The sequence below is a fragment of the Watersipora subatra genome, chromosome 10 (genome assembly GCF_963576615.1).
Source record: "Watersipora subatra chromosome 10, tzWatSuba1.1, whole genome shotgun sequence".
In the NCBI taxonomy this organism is placed as follows: domain Eukaryota; kingdom Metazoa; phylum Bryozoa; class Gymnolaemata; order Cheilostomatida; family Watersiporidae; genus Watersipora; species Watersipora subatra.
The window spans coordinates 47,317,849-47,342,144 of NC_088717.1; the positions used below are offsets into that span (position 1 = coordinate 47,317,849).

Below are 24,296 nucleotides of genomic sequence, written 5' to 3' on the forward strand. Positions count from 1 at the left end.
TAATCCTGCCAGAACCTGGGAACCAAATTATTCAGTCTGCTCTCAGACCAGCACCAATGTGCCAAGGTTTTTAGAACTAACCAGCACACATAGTTGCTATTCCACCTTAGAACAATCTTTAGCAGTATTTCACTTGTGATGCGGCACTGGTTTTGCTGTGACAGCGGCATTGACTTCTAATTCAATTTGTGTTTTAGTAACTATCTAATAGCGTTGCGCTTTGAATATTTTTATGAGCAAGCGAGGGATATGCAAGAAACACACAAAAACTAATTTGTAATGAAAATTGAGCGACCACTTTTACAGATGGAAGCTGATTTCAAAGGGATATAACCATGTCATACTGATAAAAATACAGTTTCAGACTTGTTACAGGTTTCATAATACTGCGAAACTATGTCCAGAGTAGTTATAGTTATCCTTCCACACATGACCAACATTGTTTTCTATTCGGTGAAACCAACATACTACATTTACCATCATGTTTCAGCTTATAAACATTCTGTGACTACATCCTACAATTCACTATCCTGACTCCTCCGCAGTAATATTAGGTTACCAACTTTCAAAACACGTCTGTTCAACTCACTCAAGAATTCATGATTTTTGTTTTTCAATTTTTTTTATTACGTCATGTAAGGAAAAACATGACTTTTTATGATTACCAATGCCAATAAAAATTTATACATACATAGAATAGGCAAATGAAGCATCAAATAGGTCAATAGGTCATGACAAACAAATTGCTCTAAGTCTTATAAGACCAGCAACACTTTGTTGATTTATTACTACGTGTATTTACTTACCCTGTCTTGACAAAGTGTTGATTTTGCGGAGTTGTTCTCCCATCGAGCGGGCAAGCAACACAACATGTGTTGCTTGCTCGCTCGACGAGGGTACAACTCCGCAAAAACAACAGTTTGTCAAGACAGGCTAGTATTTACTAAAACTGTCTGGAAGGTTGACAGGTTCAACCCTTCACAGGCTAAACATATTTGCAAGAAGATGCTATCAGTGTCAGCTGCAGTAAGGAGAGACCAGAACTCCGTAGCAGCCAAGTTGCCATCTTTTTCCACATTAGCATTATTAAACAACTCATCCAGCCTATCCTTTGCTGCACCAGCTATTTACCAACGTGAGAGAAAGATGTGCATATGATACACGTAATCACCGCGGCTCAAATGCTCATCTCCTGAAAAAAATTGAACACACTTCTTGGTATAGTTTCCACTCATAGAGCTAACAAAACATCTCATGCAATACAGCCTATAAAACTCAGTTAACTAGTCATTAGCTGATAACCAATTGTAACACTCCACATTATCTTGAAATGTTTTTTACAAACTTGGTTGAGTGATCATGCATGCTTTGTACAAAAGAGCATTCAAGAGACTTTGTGTTGTAAACCCTGGGAACGTAATCTCATGTGTAATAGCTTTTTAGTAACGACAGTTCTCAGACGCTGAGTAAAACAGACTGATGGCTTTTTTAGAACAGTCAGTTTGTGAGCTGAAAACTAAAAAATTACGTACAGGGGGTCATCGTTTAACAGTTTCCTTGTTTAAATGATAATTTGAAGCAATTTCGGACTTTACCACTTAAAACTCTAATATACTTTAAAGGGAAACCCTTGTAACTGTGAAGAGGCGGGGGCAGCGTAACTGTATACTGTCTCATATGTATATTAGAGTGGCTAAGGTAACTGTAAACGCAGCTGGTGCTATCAGTATTTACCAGCATGCAGGTGGGCTGTTCAGTCTTAAAAATTTAGCCTGACCTTCCGGTAAATTTCCAAAACCTTAAATGATTGACCCAAAAAATTCATACTTTAATCATTCAATAAACACTAAATGCATGAAGTAGAATTGTTATTTCTAACTATAAAAAAATAAATAATAGAAAGTGAAAAATACTGTACATATCATAGTACACTATCATACATATTGCCAAATGATGACGAAGTGGCTAGGCGTATTCACTTCTGTTATTCTAGTCTTGCGTAAGTTTTAGAAATCTTGAAATTTATTAACAAAATATTGAGTACCATTTTAATAAGCTGCCAAAACTGTAAATAAAACTTTAATGTATAAAAAATAAAATAGTAAGTGATACCATATTGCCAAACAATGACAAAATAGCCTAACCTAGATTTTTATAATGTTGATATTTAAGGAGGATTTTGTTTATTTAAGGACGGTTTTGGGTTTCTGCAATGAATCACCACCGTTAAATGAGAACTACCTGTACAAGATGCAATTAACGGAAAAATGGTGACAAAAAGGGTTTTTACAAACTTGATATTTATTTAATGACGATTTTGTTTATCGGTGGGTTTCTGCACCGTTGTTGAATGAGGACTACCTGTACAAAAAGGTAATGAATAGTGGTGCTAAAAGTGTTAAACACTTAGGCTACCATTGGCATCCATGTTTTCGAAGAAGTTGCTGACTTCAGTTGCGTCGAGCAAGAGATCTGAATTATAGTCTATGATATAAAATACATAAAGAGAGTCCTCAGCACTCATTCCTATCATGGTGAAGCGGTTGATGAACTCGACTGTGTTTACCTTGCCATCACCTGCAAGAGAGGTGGTATTTTTAAAGGTGAACACATACATAAAACAATTTCTCAACTATTGTGATACATTTTCTTTATGTTATACAATTGGGGAAATGGGAATACTAACAGGCTAACATGCCTAGTGGTAAAATTGAAAATGACCTTGTCTTTGATTTAGCCATAATAGAAAATACAATGGCTCTTTTCTTTATAGGCTCAATGTTGTTAAAGTTTTAACATTTTGTTGGCAATAACCTCATTTCAAACAGAAATAGTTTTCAAATTGTGCCAAACAAAAATCCGAAATATTTCTCAACTTATCACTGTATAAGTCAATTACCTGTCGACTTATGACTTTATGACTTTAATGATAAATATAATCAAATCAATTTAAGTTGTCTTTTGTGTCTATAACAAACTATAACATATAATCAGTCAAATATCTTTGAACTTTTTGAGTAGATAAATGAATACTTTGAAAATCAGAAATTAACAACTAAAGTTTTCCTTATACTCCACACTTTTAATAGCCTGAGATAACAGCTCAGCATTAATAGTATATTATTGTACACAGGCTATGAGTTTAGCTAGCTTGCATCACCCAATGCATGTAATAATTAAAAGTTGATAAACAACTTTTAATTATTACATGCATTATTACAAGTATCTCAGCATTGATAGTATATCAATGTACACAAGGTATGAGTTTAGCTAGCCCGCATCACCCAATGGGTGTAATAATTAAAAGTTGATAAACAAATTCAAGCTGTTAAAACAAGTCACTTCTAATTTATATCACAAAAAACATTGAATACGGCTGTAAACTTATATTATAAACTTATTACCACAAAACCTCTAATTGAACGCCATGGTGTTCTATTTTTCAATCTCACCTCTATAATAATGGTGGCGGCCAATTGGAGGCAACATTCCAATAGAGGCTGGTGGTCTATTTTTCAAATGGCTTGTCAGAATTTTCGGAAGGTAAATTTAGCCCTACTACGAGCGAAGCGAATGCCGCATATATTTTGCCCTCTTTTTCTGGTGGACCCACATCAAACATTTTGAATGCACTTAATGTGCTAATTTACCTATAACTTGTCAAACATCTTGAAATAAATGTGCATCAAAAACCGAAAAATATCTGTACCAGTTGATATCTATTGCTTGCAATTGACCTGTGATGATATTATAGCCTGAAACCTCCTTCACAATTTGTTGGCATTTTCAATTTTTATTTCATTCTAAATTTGAAGACATATTTTCATTTCATATCTATATTTTAAATTATTGCATAAAAGCTCTTACATTCACTAATATTTTTGCTGCAGTTTTCAGCGAAAACTAGTTTTTTAGATGTAATAGAATAGGAGTTATGAGCATCGATCTGTTGTGAGTCGTGTTAAGACAGCCGAAAAATGCTATTAAATAGCATGTTATAAATCTGCATATTTATAAGGTATAAAACAATAATCCCACGACCAAACAGAGTGAAGCGAATGGTTGGGCGATTTATGATAAATACACATGTGCACACAACTCCCCAAAATTATTCATCAACAATGAGACGAACCCTTGTATCAAAATTTCATCAACAAATTTAACCATCGTTTTGTAGAGTCATTAAAGTATAATTACGATACAAAACACATACAAACCTATTTAAATATGTTACCAAGTCTTTGTAAACCGTCGTTATCTTAAAACTTACCCATTTGATCGGATTATACACAAATAGACAGATTTATTTGGACGAAAATCGTTATTAAAACTTGTTAAGCCTCACTTTTATAAAAGTTAAGACCGGAAATTGAAACGCCGAGCGACAAAGAATAGAATGATTAAGTCGTGCCTATTTCATGAAAATATAACGTGCACTTTTCACCAGTCTATAACATTGTCGAATTGCCGAAGGTTTTGGTGATTAACGTAGGAGTACTGAAATCGTTTCATTTTTGCCGATTTTAAATTAACTGACATTTCAGACACATTTGAGTACTTTGGTATTCTAACTGATGTCCCACGCAGTGGATGTAAAGGAAATGACGATGATATTTTTATGACGATTTTTATGAGATTACGATATTTAATTATACAGTAAGTTTGAATATTCTTCTTGATACTTCTTGATATTGTTAGCTATGACGTTTGTAAATGTAAACAAAATTGTTCATTGGTTTTCTATTATTACTGTATTACTATATTAATAATATTGGTTATTCTAATAATATCAGTGCATTTTACTTCTAATATTGCATTTCTCCTATTGCAGGGGGAGAGATATAAACATATAATCTTTTCCTTTCACTATTGCTGTTTGTCATGACCAAACACTTTTGTAAATAGATTTTTTTCAAATCTATATACCCTACAGGATGAAAATATTCGTTGGTTATAAAAATTCGCGATTTTGCGAACAGTCAATCCCGCGAATTATTAAATTCAGTGAATAATTAGTTCCATTTTTAATCACAAGAAAGAATAACTACTGCATCAAACTGAAAACTAGTCGCTAGCCTAGTTTTTAATGTAAATACTAAACGTAATTGAGTTCCAAAACATTTTTAAAATCATTGTCTGAGCTTTGAGCTAACACCATTGGCAATGCATCACATTGATTTACAAAATTATTCGAGGTTGTCACAAGATATGCAGAATGGCGTCATTGCGAAAATAGCCGCGAGGCAGAAGTACTAAACGTAGCCGAGTTCCAAAACTTCATTAAAATCATCGCCAGGCTTCGAGCTTTATTGCCATTGCGTCAAACTTTATACAAAATTATTCAAAGTTTTTACAAGTTATTCGGCATGGCTTCAGCATAGCAAAAAGCTCTCCTAGTCTTTTTACATTAGAATCAACTCCATCAATCTCTAATACCGAAGTCAAGGACGATCATGATTCTGATCTGGACATTATGGTATGTATATGATTTGCAGTGCAGATACGTTTTTCCATAATCAACTGCATTAGTTAATTCTTGTTTAAAAACTGATCGCTTTCATCAAATACTTCAGCTATTGTTTTCGTACTTCCTCAACACTCGTTAATATTTTTTATTTTTTGCGTTTACTGCAGGTTGACTACGAAAACTAGAGACAAGTAGTAATAATATTCATCAAGGCAGGAATATTGGCAGAGAGGCAACCAGTCAACCTAGACCCCCTTCATCGACAACAACTCCTTGATATCGCTGTAGCAAACATGATTAAATTATATATTTTATTTCATGTATAGATGTATTATAATTTATTACAAACTTGAGTGTACAAATAAAATGTTTCAAATACAAATAAAATTTTACAAACGATGAATGGAATAAATATAAACAGTTTAGTCCATATGGCGGTTGTCTAGCAATAAAATTAAACTGGTACTCTTGATATGTGAATACTAGCGTGTAATGATGCTTTCTGACTAGTTATTTTGGCAATAGCAGCTTTGTCGCTGTCACCGTCTTGGGTAGGTGTTGAAGGAGATTCTGTTATATACTCACATGCTAATGCTCATTGGTCCTTGACCTTTTCACGTGCTTCCTGTTTACGGCATTAGGGCCGCTTTTACGTCAGTCGTGTTTATGTAGCCAATATGGCCTAATACGTTTAATAAAGAGTCTCACTTAATCCAAGCAATCTGATCCAAGTTATAACAGATTGGCGACGAGGTTGTGTTTATCGGACTCTGTAACTACTACAGCGATGCCTGTTGGAAATTTGCAAGAATTTAAACCCGATATTGAGGACTGGTCTACCTATAAAACGAGGCTTACCTCTTGGATGGTTATAAACGATATAACGGCGGCTGATAAGAAGAAGGCGTCTTTGATTGCTGTACTGGGCGGTGAGGCGGTACAGCTGCTGATCAACCTTTGTTCACCTGATCGTCTTGATGATCAGTCGTATGCCCAGTGTGTGACTTTGCTTGATGGACATTATGGTCGTAGAAACGAGGTAGCCGAGGCCTATGTTTTCGACACTCGCACACAGTCTGCTACTGAATCAATCCCGGAGTTTGTTTTGGCGTTGAAGAGGCTCTCAACGCACTGTAACTTTGGCCCGTCTGACCAACTGAAGCAGAAGTTGCGAAATAGGCTTGTGGCAGGGGTGAAGTCTGACGCTATTCGTCAAGCCCTAATCAGAGAGGGGCCAACTTTGACATGGGATGCGGCAGTCACTTTGGCCTCACAGATGGATGACTACCAGTCAAGCGCAATGGCTCAGCAGTCCAACAACCCTACGGCAGAAATCAAGACAACTCAGTCTGGCAGGAAAGGTCCAGCTGCTCAGAGGTTCCAGGTCCCCTAAAATTCAGCCCCTGGCCTGGGACCACCAGCAACCAAAGCTAAGTATCTTACTTCAAAATGTTGGAGATGTGGAAAATCCAATCATTCAGCTGACCAATGCAGGTTTCGAGATGCTACTTGCCACAACTGTGGTCGACTCGGCCATATTAAGCCTATGCGCACCAGGAAACGAGCTCAAGCCAATACAACTCAAGCTAATGCTGCTCATGCTGCTGACCATGTCGAAGCTGAGCAAATGTGTTCTGATTTTGACAATGTTTCATTTGCACAAACCCTAAGAGCAGGAAATTCTCATAATTCTAATCCTTATTGTGTTACTGTATCTGTGAACGGTGTCTATCTTGTCATGGAAATTGACACTGGTGCAACTGTTTCTTTGATCCCTTATGATGTGTACCAAAAACATTTTGCTAATGCTAAGCTTACTCCATCTGGTATGCAATTCTGTAGTTTCACTGGAGATATGGTGATGAGTGAGGGAAAATTCTTGGTGTCTGTCAAGCATTTTGGCCGGGCTAGACAGCTGTGGCTGCATGTGCTGAGGGCGTCCCGCTTCACGCTGTTGGGAAGGGATTGGCTTAAGGAGTTACCCATTGACTGGCAATTGATCAAACTGGTAAGTTCACCGGTAAGTGGCCTGCACGAACTTCTTACGAAGTACTCTGATATCTTTAAGGGTCAAGGCGTGCTGAAAAGTGCGCCGGCTACTCTTGAGTTGGTTGAGGGTGCCGTTCCCAAACGTTCTAAGCCTTATAGAGTGCCCATTGCGCTACAGCCTGCAGTAGATAAGGAGCTTGATCGTTTGGTTAGTGAGGGCGTTTTAGAACCAGTTGAGAGTAGTGATTGGGCTACTAGCCTGTTGTTTGTTCCTAAGCCGGATGGTTCAATTAGACCGTGCGGGGATTTCAAATCGACTGTGAACCCTTTGCTCAAGGAGGTAGCACCACCTCAAATAAACATGGAGGACATACTTTGTGATTTGGCAGGTAACCAATACTTCTCAAACCTAGACTTCACACAAGCATACAACCAAATGGTTATAGACAAGAGTTCTCGAGATCTGTTGACCCTAGTTACTCATAAAGGGTTGTATCGATATACGAGACTACCATACGGCATTAAGACTGCACCGTCCTTGTGGCAACGAGCGGTTGAACGTGTGCTTAATGGTATATGTATTGGAAGTAATTAATGGGTACAGTTTGAGTTGGCCAAACATAAGAAAACATAGTTAGTATACACGTAGGTAGCGTAGTGTGTATCATATATGTGTCATCGCTACTAATGCATTTTTTGTGTGACCACAAACAGCCAGTTTTTATTATGCCAAGTGGTTGTTTGTTTCTTCCTCAGTTTTTCAGCTGTAACTGAACCAATAAGTCAGCCATTTTTCTAATACCTATCTTAACTTGGATTGCAAAGAATCATATACAATTATGTAGCATCAAAAGCTGTAAGTACTGAAATAATGTCAAATTCTATCAGTAATTTGTCTTTTTCTTGATAAATGCTTTAGTATACTGTGTAATTGCTCTTTGTATACAATTCTGATAAGATTGCTGTGAAATGTTAGCTCAACTTTCATTACTTTTAATACTTTTATTTTAGAACCTCTTTATTCCAACTGTGTCAGTGGGCACTTGTTTTGTGTAAACACTCCAAAAGACCAGTAATTTTTTGTAAGTAAGATTAATGTTTTAATTTGTGAACTTTTAACTTGAGTCATAAAGTAAAACCATAATTCATTTATTTGCTGCAATCCATAATGTAAAAAGTTTGTTTCCGTTTGTATAACAATTCAATACTGCTTTCTTACAGCACGGTTCTCTTAATAATAAAAGAGGTAGCACACTTTATGAGAGGACCAGTTGATCTATTACTATATGGTTTTCTGGATGTACCAGTACAGTGAAAAAATTACTACCGCATAACCGGAGACCGACACACTTAGCACATCATGGAGAAACAGTTGCAGAAGCTCAGGGAGCAACGTGTCAACGGCATCACTCAGGTGAACTCTATTTCAAACAAGATTGCTTTGGCAATAAAGAGACACAAACCAGTTGATGTCCTGGACAGCTTCTTAGAAAGTCTGACCGAGATGATGGCTGATTTAACATCTGCAAACACTCTTTATGATGCATTGCTGAATCATGATGTAGAGGGAAATTTTTCTGCCTATAAACTGACTGCAGGGAAATCCGTTTCTGAATTTTTGCATAGTGCCCAGACAGTGTATGACAGTACTGTGACTTTAATAGTAGATTATGAGATGTCAATCAAATGTCAGTCGGCGACCAACTTGAAGCAAGAGATTGAGTCATTGCTTTATAGTAATGATTTTATGCTAGGGCAATTAGATGGCATCTCAAGTAATAGTGCTAGCCAATCACAGGCAGCTGTTGTTTTTGGGGAAGTGGATATTTTTCTAAACAAGCTACGCAATAGTGTACGAAGCCTAAAGGCTGCTGATGCAAGCGGAGATAATAGTGATTTATTTTCTAGTGTGGATAAGTGCATTACTAACTTAGAACACAAAGTAGTAGTATCTAAGCAGATGCCTCATCTTCTTGCAAGCCAAAAACAGGCAGTGACGCCACAGGCAAATCAGCATCAAACTAAAGCAGTAAACAAACTTGTAGAGAATATCATTACCAGCCCTCAAACCCATCAATCATCTGCCTTCAATCCTAGCACTTCTGGTCTCAGTGGAGACAACTCAAATACTCTCACCAGCCCTTCTGATTCTGTCAATGTTACCTCTGCTAACAGTATGCTATTGACAACTGACACCAGTGTGTCAGTAACTGACACAGGTGTGTCAGTTGCTGACACCAGTGTGTCAGTAACTGACACAGGTGTGTCAGCGTCATTGAGCGACACTCAAACACAGATCGGTGCAAGTGCACCTAGTACAATTCAGGTAAGCAGTCTAAGTACGCCCGTGATGACTGACACAAGTGTGTCAGTGACTGACACAAGTGTGTCAGCATCATTGAGCAACACACAAATGCTACCAGGTGCATGTGCACCGAGTACTAGTCAGGTAAGACAAAATATGAAGGCAGATCGGGTAGTCTTTTCTTCGAGAACACCAAGCCCATTAGTAAATAGTGGATTAGCCACCATCCCAGAAGCCCAAGATGTTTCAAGTTTTAGGCTGACAAATCGTAACTCTCGTTACCTAACTAGCACTCCACTAAACAGTGAGTCACAGGTAAGACCTCTAAATCTCAGTATTACTGCCGCATATGATAGTAGTTTGAGGACAGGGACAGGGATTGTGTCGAACAATACCTCCACAAGGAGAGAAAATAGTCGATTCCAAAAAGCCCCCCTTCCAACGTTCGGGGGAAACAGAAGAGAGTGGGCAGAATTCAGGGCTGTGTGGTTATCTTATGCATACCATGAAATAGACTCTGAAGAAGAACGAGCTTGGGCACTGAAACAGTGTCTTAAAGGAGAAGCTCTATCGCATGTCAGAGCGATTTTGGCCAATCAGCCAAATGCACATGAGAGGATGTGGAAGCGCCTGGAAGATCTTTACTCTGATGCCAGTGTAGCGGTTAAAAGTACGTTCCTGGAGCTTGAAAGGCTTAAACAGCTCACTGAAGGAGATAACAAAGGTCTTGTGAGTTTTGTCAACACAATTGAGCTGTGTTACAGTCAATTGGGTGAGGTACGACAACTCCTAGCAGTCACACCAACACAGGTTGATGTGCTGAGGTCGAAGCTGCCACCGATAATCAGACGCGAATGGATGAGAGTTTACTCCACACTCCCCACAGAGGAGAAGATACATCCTTTTACAAGTTTCATGAAATTCTTGGAAAGTGAGCGAGACTTTTGCATACGAGAATTGTCAGAGGATGTTTTAAAATCAACCAAGCATCCAGAGAAAGACAAGAAAGCTTCAGCAGTGAGGACACATGCTGCCTCCACTGCAGATGCACCAAACAGACAAACTTCATCATGCTTGGTACATACTAATCCAAAAGTCATACACAATACAATGGAGTGTCGTCAATTCAGAAAGATGGGAAGGAAGGAGAGGGTAGGCTTGTTAATCAAGCACAAGGCCTGCTTCCGCTGTGCTGGATTGCACAAGAGGGAGAACTGTAAGAGTACTGACAAGTGCTCAATATGCCGCAAAGAGGACCACCACACTCTACTTTGCAAAGGCAATGGTGGAGACGGCCAAGGAGCAAAATGCCCCAAACCATCTTCTGATCACCAAGCCCCTCAAACCCAAGATGACAAAACAACGAACCATGCAAAGCGGGACATGACAGACTCAGTGTTCCCGATTCAACTTGTTCCTGTTGCAGGATCTACACACAAGGCTGTAGTGTTCTCTGATGGGGGTTCCAATGCTACATACGTCGCCACCAGTTCAGTGAGAAAGCTCAATGGGAAAAAGATGGGAACCACCCTACTCCGAATTACTCGGGTCGGCAATACCACATCAGAACAACGGGCTAATGTATACCGAATCAGATTAGTGACCACCACTGGTAAAGTAGTACCGGTTATCGCATATGGAATGGAGGAGATCACCACAGAAGTACCGGGTCTCGACATTGATGTCCTCAAGACACTCTTTCCACATAGGAATGACTTGTCTGACTTGGTGCGGCAAAGGTGTCGGGTAGATATCCTTTTGGGCAACGACTACTATGGATTTCATCCCAAAGTGGAAATAGACACTGCAGGAACCCACTTAAGTCTTATGAGTGGAGCCTTTGGAAGGTGCCTTCAAGGTAGTCATCCGTCCCTCAAGCAAGGTGTAATGAGTAATCTGATAGGGTCTTCTTGCACAGAAGAAGATGAAAAATCATCTGTTGACTCATTTCTGACAAAAGCTGACATAAAAAAGGTTGAAATGTTCATCGAGGCTGAGGAAATGGCCACAGAGGTGCACCCCCGTTGTGGTGGATGTAAATGTGGTAAATGCCCCATCAGGGGCCATGACTTTTCTTTTCAGGAACAGCAAGAGCTGGAACTGATACGAAACAATCTGTCCTATGACAGTCAACAGAAAGTGTGGGTAACGGCATACCCTTGGATCAAAGAACCGAGCACACTCCCGGACAACTACAATGCTGTCTTTGCCACAATGAGAAGCACGGAACAAAACCTACGTAAAAGGGGGGAACAATGGGTCAAAGTGTATCAAGAACAGATTGAAGATATGATATGCAGAGATGTGGCACGTAAGCTTACAGCGGATGAGATAGAGAAGTGGGCTGGACCAAAATTCTACATCAGCCACCTTGCAGTTGAGAATCAGAAATCTTTATCCACACCAGTGAGAATCGTCTTTAACAGCAGCCAGAAATTCCAGGGTCAGTCCTTGAATGATGCACTGGCGAAAGGTCCAGATTGTTATCTGACAAATCTCATGGGCATCTTACTACGCTGGCGAGAGAAGCCCGCTGTTATGATTGGTGATGTTAGAAAGATGTTCAACTCAATCAAAATCACTAAAGAAGAACAGCACTGCCACAGGTTTTTGTGGCGAGATATGGATGCCAACAGGGACCCAGAGATATATGTCATCACAAGGGTCAACATGGGGGATCGACCGGCCCCTGCCATAAGTGCGGAGGCTATTCTTAAAACAGGGGAACTTATGAAAGACAAATACCCTCGAGTCAATCAACTGTTTCAACAATCCATGTATGTGGATGATATTGTTGAGTCAGTAGACAGTGAGGCAGAAGCTAAATCACTCGCAGATGATGCTACCCAAGTGCTAAAGGAAGGAGGATTTAACATCAAAGGTTGGGTTTTCAAGGGAAATGGAGAAAATATGGAGACAACTCACGTCTTAGGTGTAGAATGGAGCCAGTCTCAAGATGAGATTCGGTTCACACCCCGCCTCAATTTCTCAACCAAGAGAAGAGGTAAACACTCTGGACCAGATATCCGACCTAAAGATATCCCAGTAACACTGGAGCCTCCGCTGACCAAGCGCATTGTTTTGTGCCAAATTATGAGGCTCTATGACCCACTCGGGATCTTATCCCCATTCATCATAGTTGGTAAAATCTATCTCAGGGAAACCTGGGATTTGGGATTGGGATGGGATGACCCCCTACCTCCTCGCATGAAACAAAAGTGGGTCGAGTTCCTGCTTCAGATGGGAGACCTGGAACAAATGAAATATGACAGGTGTCTCATGCCTCTTAAAGCAAAGGGAAAACCTACTCTGATCATCCTTTGTGATGCTAGCGATAAAGCATATGGCTTTGCAGCCTATGTCCGCTGGAAGTTGGAGGACAACAGCTACTTCTGTCGCCTGATCTTGGCAAAGTCTCGAATCGCTCCACTCAAGAAACTATCAACGCCTCAACTTGAGTTGAATGGTGCAGTCCTCGCCAAGAGAGGTCGTGAAACAATTCTGAAAGAGATGAGGTACAACTTTGATAAAGTTGTCCATCTCACAGATTCAGAGACTGTGCTGTGTATGCTGGCAAAGACTTCCACTCGATTCAAGCTTTATGAGGGTGTCCGAGTGGGTGAAGTACAAGCTGGCACCAACAGCGATGAGTGGAAGTGGGTAGATGGTAACAGCAATACAGCAGACTGGGTCTCGCGTGGTTGCAAACCTTGTGAGATCGGCCCCAAGACGGAGTGGTGGAGAGGTCCTTCATTTCTCTATCTAGCGGAGGGCGAGTGGCCCACGAAAACCGTAGCTGACGTTGGTCAAAAAGGGCCACTGCCTGGTGAAAAGTCTGTCTCAACCCACCACTCGAGGGCAACAAAAGCACCAACATTAGACCTGAATTATGGACGCTTCGGGTCAGCTAAGAAACTGATATGGACAGTTGCACGCCTAGTCGCCATGGCTGAAGCCAAATCATTCAAGGCAGGAAGAACCAGTAACATCACCCCAAGACACATCGAGCAAAGCAAAAAGCTACTCATAAAAGATGTGCAACTAACTATGACAGATGAACTTACTAAATCAAAACGTGGTAGGTATGCCCGGCTCAAACCGACTAAGGACAGTGAAGGGATATGGGTGATAGGTGAAAGAATGGTGGAGAGTAATCCTCTGAAACACACACCAACAGACCCTCCTCAAAGACTACTGCCTAGTATGCACCCACTATCCAGGCTTTTGATGGAAGAGTCTCATAGACAAGGAGGACACAGGGGCCGAGATGCAACGCTTGCACGGTTTCGTCATGACTACTGGGTACCACAAGGAACCAGCTTGGCCAAGTGGGTAAAGAACAGTTGCAGGATGTGTCGCATCCGGGAACCCAAACTGCTCAGCCAACAGATGGGATGTCTTCCACTGGGCAAGTTGCAGCAATCAGCCCCATTCACCAACACAGTTCTAGATTTGTTTGGACCTTTCCCCATCAGAGGAGAGGTTCAAAAGCGATCTACTGGCAAAGCATGGGGTGTGATCTTCATGGATCTTTACTCAAGGGCGGTACATATCGAACCTGTGTTTTCATATGATACCAGCTCATTCCTTATGGCCCTGCGACGTTTCACCAACATCAGAGGATGGCCTAAAGTGTTGTATTCAGACCCTGGGTCACAGTTGACACATGCAGACAAAGAACTCAAGTCTATTTGGCGTAACATTGACAGAGATGCTCTGTACAAGGCTGGCACCGATAGTGGCATGGAGTGGATCTTTGGACCCGCTGATGCTCCTTGGTATCAAGGTGGCGCAGAAGCGCTAATCAAATCAATCAAAAAGTGCCTCCGCTTTTGTATGAGCGGTCAGAGACTTTCAGCCGCAGAGTTTCTGACAGTCTGCACAGAAGCGGCGAACGTGATGAACGAGAGACCTCTTGGTCGAATCCCATCAGATGATGGAGAAATAAACATGCTCACACCCAACAGTCTTCTACTCGGAAGATGTTTTTCAAACAGTCTGGGTCATGCCACTCAACTGGCAGACTCCAGTTCTATGAGAGCAGATCTAGTAGAACAGGTAAGTGATAGATTCTGGAAGCACTGGCTACAACTTCTTGCACCAACAATGGCAGTTCATACCAAGTGGCTGAAAAACCAAAGGAACCTACAGGTAGGGGATATTGTATTAGTGAGCGACTCAAATGCCTTGCGATCCCAATATCATCTTGCAGAAGTAATCAAAACATACCCTGACAAAAAGGGGCTAGTACGCCGTGCAGACCTTCGGTACCGCAGTTATAGTACAGGTAAGTCTATGAAAACATATACAGGTGGTGCGTCGGTAGTTATCACAAGAAGTGTGCATAGGCTGGCTTTGGTTGTTCCAGTTGAGGAACAGTAAGTGACATATATACATCTTATTATATCTCATCACTATCATATATAGCCATCAGCTACTTACATTTAGTCTTCACATACTCACTTCTATCACTCAGCATACACCCTTTCTCTGACATATATATGCATTATATCTAACACTCTATCTACAAAACCATTTGTAGGCGAACTATTTTGTTACAACGTAAATCGAGCTTGTATATCGCTGAGGCATCTCTTAGATAGTACAATTAATCAAGTACTAGTATTGTGTAGCACCAAGTACATTTAGTCTTCAACCATTTTATCTCATTATACAATATATGTTAACCCGTGTTTGACCAACCCCTACCCCTCCGATGTATTGGAAGTAATTAATGGGTACAGTTTGAGTTGGCCAAACATAAGAAAACATAGTTAGTATACACGTAGGTAGCGTAGTGTGTATCATATATGTGTCATCGCTACTAATGCATTTTTTGTGTGACCACAAACAGCCAGTTTTTATTATGCCAAGTGGTTGTTTGTTTCTTCCTCAGTTTTTCAGCTGTAACTGAACCAATAAGTCAGCCATTTTTCTAATACCTATCTTAACTTGGATTGCAAAGAATCATATACAATTATGTAGCATCAAAAGCTGTAAGTACTGAAATAATGTCAAATTCTATCAGTAATTTGTCTTTTTCTTGATAAATGCTTTAGTATACTGTGTAATTGCTCTTTGTATACAATTCTGATAAGATTGCTGTGAAATGTTAGCTCAACTTTCATTACTTTTAATACTTTTATTTTAGAACCTCTTTATTCCAACTGTGTCAGTGGGCACTTGTTTTGTGTAAACACTCCAAAAGACCAGTAATTTTTTGTAAGTAAGATTAATGTTTTAATTTGTGAACTTTTAACTTGAGTCATAAAGTAAAACCATAATTCATTTATTTGCTGCAATCCATAATGTAAAAAGTTTGTTTCCGTTTGTATAACAATTCAATACTGCTTTCTTACAGCACGGTTCTCTTAATAATAAAAGAGGTAGCACACTTTATGAGAGGACCAGTTGATCTATTACTATATGGTTTTCTGGATGTACCAGTACAGTATACAAGGTATTCATATATACTACGATGACATACTTGTGGCTGGGCGTACTATTGAAGAGCATAATCAGAGGTTGGAGCTCGTGTTCCAGCGTATAGCAGAGTATGGTCTAAAACTCAAGAAGTCTAAATGTTCTTTCCTAAAGTCGTAAGTGAATTACTTGGGTCACTGCATTAATGCTGAGGGTACAAGGCCAATCCCGTCCAAGCTGGACACCATATTGAACACTGAAGCTCCTACTGACAAAGCTAAGGTGAGATCTTACCTAGGGCTTCTAAACTTTTATCGCCGTTATCTCCCAGACCTCGCGGGTACTGTGGCACCTTTAAATGCACTGCTTAGGGCTAGCACAAAATTTCATTGGTCCAAGGAGGAAAATGATGCTTTTGAGGCATCAAAATGCCTGTTGAAAGAAAGCAAGCTATTGGTTCACTATGACCCAAACTTGCCAGTGAAGTTAACCTGCGACGCATCTAGAGTTGGGGTTGCAGCTGTACTCTCGCACACTGTTGATGGGGAAGATCGTCCAGTTCTGTTTGCGTCGCGGAAGTTGACTTCGGCTGAAGTTCTGTATCCTCAGATAGAGCGTGAGGGTCTTGCCATCATTTTTGGGATAGACAAGTTGAGGCACTATCTTTACGGTTGTAAATTTACTCTGGTAACTGACAATCAGGCTTTGAGCAGGATATTTGCTCCAAAACAGGGCCTGCCGGTTATGACAGCTGAGCGCATACAGCGATGGGCCCTAAAGCTCTCTGCTTACAATTATGATTACGAGTGGCACCGCGGTGTTGAAAACAAAGCTGATTTCCTCTCCCGCTATCCTGGTCCAACGGTTGGTGAAAGTTTTGAGGGAGAGTCACAGGCGTTTATTTTCAAGGTATCTGACCTTGGTCTTCCGGTTACGTCTTTGCAAGTGGCTAGGGCTACCAATAGAGATGTTTTGCTTGGTAAAGTGCTTGGACTGGTGCAGAGTGGCTGGCCCCAGAAACTATGCCCAGCAGATGCTGATCTGTCATCGTACTTTGCTCGCAGGGACGAACTGTCTGTGATGTGTGGAGTGGTCATGTGGGGTACTCGAGTGGTGGTACCACAGGGTCTTAGAGGTAAGTTGCTGCAGGAACTTCATGAGGGGCATCTAGGTACTTCAAAAATGAAGTCAGTGGCCAGATCCTTCATGTGGTGGCCTGGTCTGGATAAGGACATTGAAAATGTCTCCAAGAGTTGTGAATCCTGCATGGAAATGAGCAATGATCCCAGTGCAACCACATCCCACTCCTGGTTGCCCACTTCTCGCCCCTATCAGCGCGTTCATGTTGATTATGCTGGTCCTATTGGGGGTTGCATGCTGTTTGTTGTGGTGGATTCGTTTTCGAAGTGGCCGGAGGTGGTAGTTACTAAATCCATGACAACAGAAAACACAATTGATATGCTCAGATCGCTGTTTGCCAGGTGGGGGGTGCCTGCGGAACTTGTCAGCAATAATGGTCCTCAATTTACTAGTGTAGAATTTCAGGCATTCATGGCTCATTTAGGCATCAAGCACAAGCGTGGTGCCCCATACCACCCGTCTACCAATGGTCTGGCTGAACGGTTTGTGCAAACTGTGAAGGGGGCCCTTAAAGCGTCTAGCGCTGATAGCGGAGGTGTACAATGCAACTTGGACAGGTTGTTATTGGCTTACCGTAATGCCTCCTACTCGATTACAGGAGAGAGTCCAGCACAGCTAATGCTTGGACGCCCATTGAGATCTAGGCTTGATTGTGTAAAACCTGAGGTTTTGTCGAAGCAGCGCCAGGGCCCTTGTCCAGGTAGAGTCGTGCGTGGGTTTGGCATAGGCTCTTCAGTGTGGGTGAGGTGTTACTTAGGAGCAGTGAAATGGAAGAAGGGTGTTATTGTTGACCAAATCGGTCCGCTCTGTTATTATGTTGAGGTAGATGGTAGAAGGTGGAAACGCCATATCGACCAACTCAAGAGTGGCACGGTAGGCACTGATATTGATTCACCAGTCCATTTTGATATTGACTCCGATGTCAGAGTACCACCTCATTCAGGCCATTTACCATATGTTGCTCCTTCTAGACAATCTAATGCAGCTCCACAGCCAGTCCGCTCTCCTCAGGTGGAAGGGTTGCCCTTGCATGTGGAGCCTCAGCCTAGCACTACGTGTCCTGAAACTGTAAGTAATCCACATCCTTATACACCTGTCACCATATCGCCAGGACCTAGGCGCTCTAAGAGGGTACGTAGCGCTCCAAAGCGTTTGGACTTGTAAATACATTTAGCATGTTTCGCTTAACGTAATACTCATACTACTAGTCGTAGTTAGTTACTGTTTTACTCAGACTACTGGTCGTAGTCAGTTGCTGTTTTACTCATACTACTAGTCGCAGCTTAGTTACTGAGTGCTCTTTGTAAAGGGAGAATCTGTTATATACTCACATGCTAATGCTCATTGGCCCTTGACCTTTTCACGTGCTTCCTGTTTACGGCATTAGGGCCGCTTTTACGTCAGTCGTGTTTATGTAGGCAATATGGCCTAATACGTTTAATAAAGAGTCTCACTTAATCCAAGCAATCTGATCCAAGTTATAACAGATTCTCTCGCTACTACATGGCTGGTAAGGAAGTTATCATCAGAACTCTCCTCGTGGCTTACTATTGCAAAGTTCTGCCGGTTGGCCAAAGATTTGTGCTAGTAAAGGCGTTTTTGTTCCTTAAAAAAAAAAGATATATTCTTCTCGTAAGTAGCTGCGGTCACTTCAACCTCAATTTCCAGACCTCCCTGAATGATTGGTGATCTTCTAAGAATGACATCTACCACCCTTGCAATCATTGTTCTTCGGTGTATGATGAAAAATCTCTCTCACACTAAAACAAATAATGAAGCATTATGGATGGAAAAAATTAGTATTGCGTTTTACCGAAGAGCCAAAGTAAAATTCAACTAATTTAGTACATGTAAAAAAACCCATTACTTACCACAAGTTGTTGGCTTATCAAAGGCCTCCAAAGCGATAAATATTCGTGAAAACCTCTGGAAGCAGCAAAAATTGTTTACCGTAGAATAGCATGATCGCCTAGAAGTTGTAAGCTAAATATAAACCGGAACACGCAGTGTGCGCATGCGTAGGAATATCTATTATTAGCCGCAATAGAGTTAACTTTTCCTAGAGAGTGGCAGTTTTCGGCCGCGAATAAATTCATCCGCGAATATGCTTGAAAAGACAACTTTCGCGAAATATAACTCCGCGAATGAATTCATCCTGTAGGGTAAATATTACTTCTTGATATTAGAGGTGGAACGAGACACGAGACGTCTCGAGTATCGACCTGTCTCGTCTCGTATCGGTCTCGTCTCGACTTAACTACTGTATTGCCAAACTCGAGACAGGAAGTAGAACTAAAGCGCCTGCGCACGGTTGTTAAAACATGGCTTTTTGCGGTAGCAACAACTCCATATATTGTAATGGATTGCGGGCAACTGCCTTTAAAGTTATACCCGGTCCGTTACTACCTGTTGCTACTGATTATGTTGGCCACTGAGTCTAATCATGTAGTCCGGACAACGGCCCTGTTATTTTTTAGTTCGGTTCTGTGTCGTTAAAACAGATACCGGTCGTATCTAATTACTCTTCGGATAATCCAATTTAATAAATAAGACTTTTGCGGGTAAAATGTATGTATTTTATCGTATCGTGTCTAAACACCAACTGCCCTTCATAAAATTCGGGCCTCTTTTACGTATATACTACCAATCGCGGGTAAAACTTGCCCGGACACGGAGAAACGAATGAAAGGCCGTGTCGACCATAGTCCGTGCTCGGTTAACAATGACGTTTTGTTAGCTCAATGTAAGAATATACATGTGCATGTATACAGTAATTAATATAATTTCATGAGTACAATTTAAATATAATTCACATACTACAGCTAATACACAAAAAAAACTTTAATGAAACGATAAGAATGAAAGTGTTATCGTGTGTTCTTTTAGTTGCGGTATTTCTTTGTAGAGTGACGGCTATCGGTTTCATTACACATTACATTAAAAAGTAAGAACTATTCAATAGATGGTAAAAATATACATGTACAAAGCAATATGTTTATAATAATTATGATCAATCAAGCTCAAAATTCTTAGAATATATAACTTCGGTATTTTAGAGCTGTTTGTGTCACTTTCGTTTACAAAAACTACATGCATATCACTATTAAAATGTTGTATTTAAATCGTTTACACCAGGTGAAAATTCAATTTAAAAAGAGTTTTATTAATTTTATATCTACCAAGTAGCTATAGTACTTGTGTAGTGAAATCATCACCAAATGCTCATTATTTTACTGTCTCATGTCTCGAGTCTCGAATTTTTACCAGACAGTGTCTCGAGTCTCGTCTCGAGCTTAAAAACCCTGTCTCGTTCCACCTCTACTTGATATTGTTAGCTATGACGTTTTGAAATGTAAACAGAATTGTGAATTGGTTTTATATTATTACTAAATTAATAATATTGGTTATTCTAATAATATCAGTGCATTTTACTTCTAATATTGGCCAATATTGCATTTCTCCTATTGCAGGGGGAGAGATATAAACATATAATCTTTTCCTTTTATTATTGCTGTTTTTTGTATATAATAACACCCACATCCAGTATATTACAGCTATCATTGCAGTTATCCTATTGCACTGCAGTGCCGTTTGACTGCTAATATTGCATTTCTCAACCATAAGTACCCTTTCTTTTTTCCAATATCACTTTGGTCGTGGGCTGTATGACAGTGGAATTTCTAGTCTATTAAATGATACAAATGTATATTTATAAAGAAGTGGCATAAACGAACCATACTTATATGAAATGCAGAAACAAAAATTCACATTTTTAAAACAAAAAATATTTCCATCGTTTGCTTGGATCGCTGCATTCTGATTGTTGTTTTCGATGGAATGAACTTCATCTAGTGTTTCAATATCTTCCACAATATTTTCTGGCCTCAACTCTTCTTCTGCACTGCTGAACTAGTCCATATTAGCGTCCAAAAAATGTTGTGGCAAAGCAAAACTTTCACGCGCTGCATTTATCATTAAAGTTTTGCTCACAATTAACGTAGTCTTTGGTCCAAAACTTGCGAACCGTTGTTTATATGCATGTTCCTCGAAGTATTAGGATTGCATCAAACAATAAGCTAGATGTACTGTTAGCCTAAGACAGTTAGTAGTTATTTCTATGGCATTATTTTTAAAGTTCCATATACCATCGTAAATTTAAACCATGTTTTATACTTTTTATATCGTTACTTCGATGTATCATGACCGTGTTAGTCAAGGAGCCACTATTAGCTTGAGACAGTAATTATTTCTATGGCATTGCTTTCAAAGTTCATCTACTATCATAAATTAAAACCGTTTCTTATATATGTAGGCTACTTCTAAGTAGAAAGACCATGTTAGACGGAGAGCTACCATCAGCCTAAGACCTATTGATTATTGTGGGGTGTTGCGCTCGAGGTTTTAACGATGAAAAAACAAAAAGCTTTGGAGTTGGACAACGAGAGAATTAATTGTTATTAATGATTCATTATTATTAGTACGATTTGTGGACACTTTTCTACTGATGGGTTGATATTATGAGCTTCTAAAGATCAAATAATATCAAAGTGGCAGTCAAATGGAGGTGACGTTAAATTGGAGAGTGGCGGTCTATTTTTCAACTCTTCTTTCAGGGTGGTGGTCAATTGGAGGTGGCGCTCAAATAGAGGTGGCGTTTAGTTAGACTGTTAAAGGTTTTACGGTATTTCGTAAAGAAGGAGTTGAACCATAGCAAAATCACTTGGTTCAAATTTCCTTACTTGTGATAGTGTGAAGAAATATGAAATTTTGTAAGGTTTTAGCCTAAAGTCTAATATAACAGGGTAGTTTTTCATTTTTTTAAGGTCTGGTCACCAGTGATTGTGTCTAGTTTGCGACTTTAAGATAAGCTTACACAACCCTTTTTTGTAAATTTATTAGAAAGTATCGGTATTTTTCGATAACTTGTGATTGTTTTTATCTTAGAGGTTGTTATGTGTAGTATTCAAGAAATTCTCCCACTTGAGCTCCACAATAACATCAATGATTCATAACTCCTGCGATCTCGCCCTCTCTTGACTATGCTAAGTGTTTATGATTAATTGCTTTAAGGCTATTAACTTTATTATGACAGTTGTGAGAAAATAGTACTATTTTTCACGTTTGACCGAGTTTATAAGCTATAAACGCAAATTTCAAAGATAACAGCAAGTAGTAAAAGCTAAATAGTATAAAATATACTGTTTCGCCAAACAGCTGAACCTGCTTTTAAGCTCAGTCTTGCGCGTCTACAGTGCTTCAGTGGCAAAAGAGGATGAGCCATTAAAATTGTTCTTTTTGATAAATATTTTTGATAGCCTGAGGGCAGGTTTTTTGACAGTGAAAGGGTTAAATGCAGCTAGATGATGCCTGAAGAATAAAGATGCCATTTCATATATGAATGCACAGTATCCTTCGTTTTTTTGTGATGTCATTTTATCGTTGTCGGCCATCTTTATAGACCATTTTTTCGTTAGAAACACGAATCTTTTGCAATGATAATTTGAAAACGATGATTTTGTTTGCAACTTTTTATTATAGTATTAAAACAACAATTAAAAGTACAAATAAATCAAAGAAAAACGATCGTTTTCTACAAAAATGGCGGCTTTTTCGTGAACGTACACATGCGCAAACGACTTGATGACGTCAAAAAAACGATGAATTGATCATGAAGTGATAGTTTTAATTGATTTAAGACAAGGCTATAAAACTCCTCTGCTTCATACAATAGATCTATGATTTTATGAGTTAATAATCATATGAGTTGATATAGGCCCATACCATTGTCATCAAAGGTTACAAAGAGGTCTCCTAATTCAGCCTTTGATACCCAGCCATCCATATTGGTGTCAATGAAATCAAATGATCTAGTCTCATCCATGGCAGTCATCGAAGCGGTAATGCTAAATTTAAATGAAAATATTAGCATTCTGATTTCCCTTTATGCAAACGGTACGGTTACTTTCATAAAGCAAGACTTGCAGCATTAGATGACCCCAAGTTACACAGGTAACAAGAAGACCTCAGATGACATATTTGCGAAAAAAAACCTCGGGTGACAGAGCAGCTAAAATGCCCACAAGGGACATAGCTACCAACATGACCCTAAATGGATGTAGCTGCCAAGATGACCTCACATGAAATGGCTGCCGAGAAGAACACAAGTGACATAGCTGCATAGAAAAGTGCCACATAGCATGCATGAGTAAGAGTGTTTGTCACGTAAACAGTTTACACATAAATTGTACATTTTTGAGTCAAGCTTACTGGCATTCTGGCAACAAGTATCTTTGTACCGCCATAAAACATGGGCTGATAACTCCACAAATTCATACCACTATACATGTACTTTACTTATCTCACATTGGCTTCCGTAAAACTAATGAGTCGACAACCTTGGCCTCACATAACTGTCTGATATAGAATGATATTCTAGTAACTGTTCGATATTCTAGTGAGTTTTCTGAACCTTATAAAAACTGGATACCATATATATGCGTACATGTATGTTCGTTAAGCCAATTAAATCTATATCAAATATCAGCATTTAAGGCAATACATATTTAGCGAGGTCTAGTCCTTAACTGAGCGCTTACCAAGCAAGAGAGACAATTGCTGTGAAAAACCTCATGATTGACTAGCTATGCTCTGCCTGAACAGCTCTGCTAATCAAGAAAAGGTGAAGATGATGTGTAAAGGTCCGTGGTATACACGTATACAGTAGACGCCTCTACAGCGTAAATAATCCGTCTGGTTGCCACACACCATCATTGTGTCAATCGGTGGCATGAAATGCGGTTTATGGTAGCTTATTACTTTTAGCAATTTTTAGTCCAGTAATTAATAATTCAGTACCTTACCGCTTTTTTACTTGATAAGTTAGGAATAATTAATGTGTAACGGAGAGTAGAAATAGAAAAATATTCTTTTCTTACGCTGTGAGCAAATCGGCAAATAATGTGTTTAGACCGA

At 39.7% G+C, this 24,296-nt stretch overlaps 1 protein-coding gene across 2 annotated transcripts; it reads right to left on the minus strand.

Annotated features, from left to right (window-relative positions):
* Positions 1-627: 627 nt before the first annotated feature.
* Positions 628-24,287, minus strand: LOC137406372 (uncharacterized). 2 transcript variants are annotated; one of them, XM_068092943.1, is made up of 4 exons: positions 24,185-24,287; positions 23,106-23,227; positions 2,416-2,577; positions 628-1,192 (listed from the first exon to the last, which is right to left on the minus strand). In XM_068092943.1, exons 2-4 carry the CDS (start codon positions 23,212-23,214, stop codon positions 1,128-1,130), a joined length of 336 nt encoding a protein of 111 aa, XP_067949044.1. In that variant the 5' UTR covers positions 23,215-23,227; positions 24,185-24,287; the 3' UTR covers positions 628-1,127. The 2 variants fall into 2 exon arrangements, with proteins under 2 accessions (XP_067949044.1, XP_067949043.1); XM_068092942.1 differs by lacking the exon at positions 24,185-24,287 and adding an exon at positions 23,921-24,029.
* Positions 24,288-24,296: the final 9 nt, after the last annotated feature.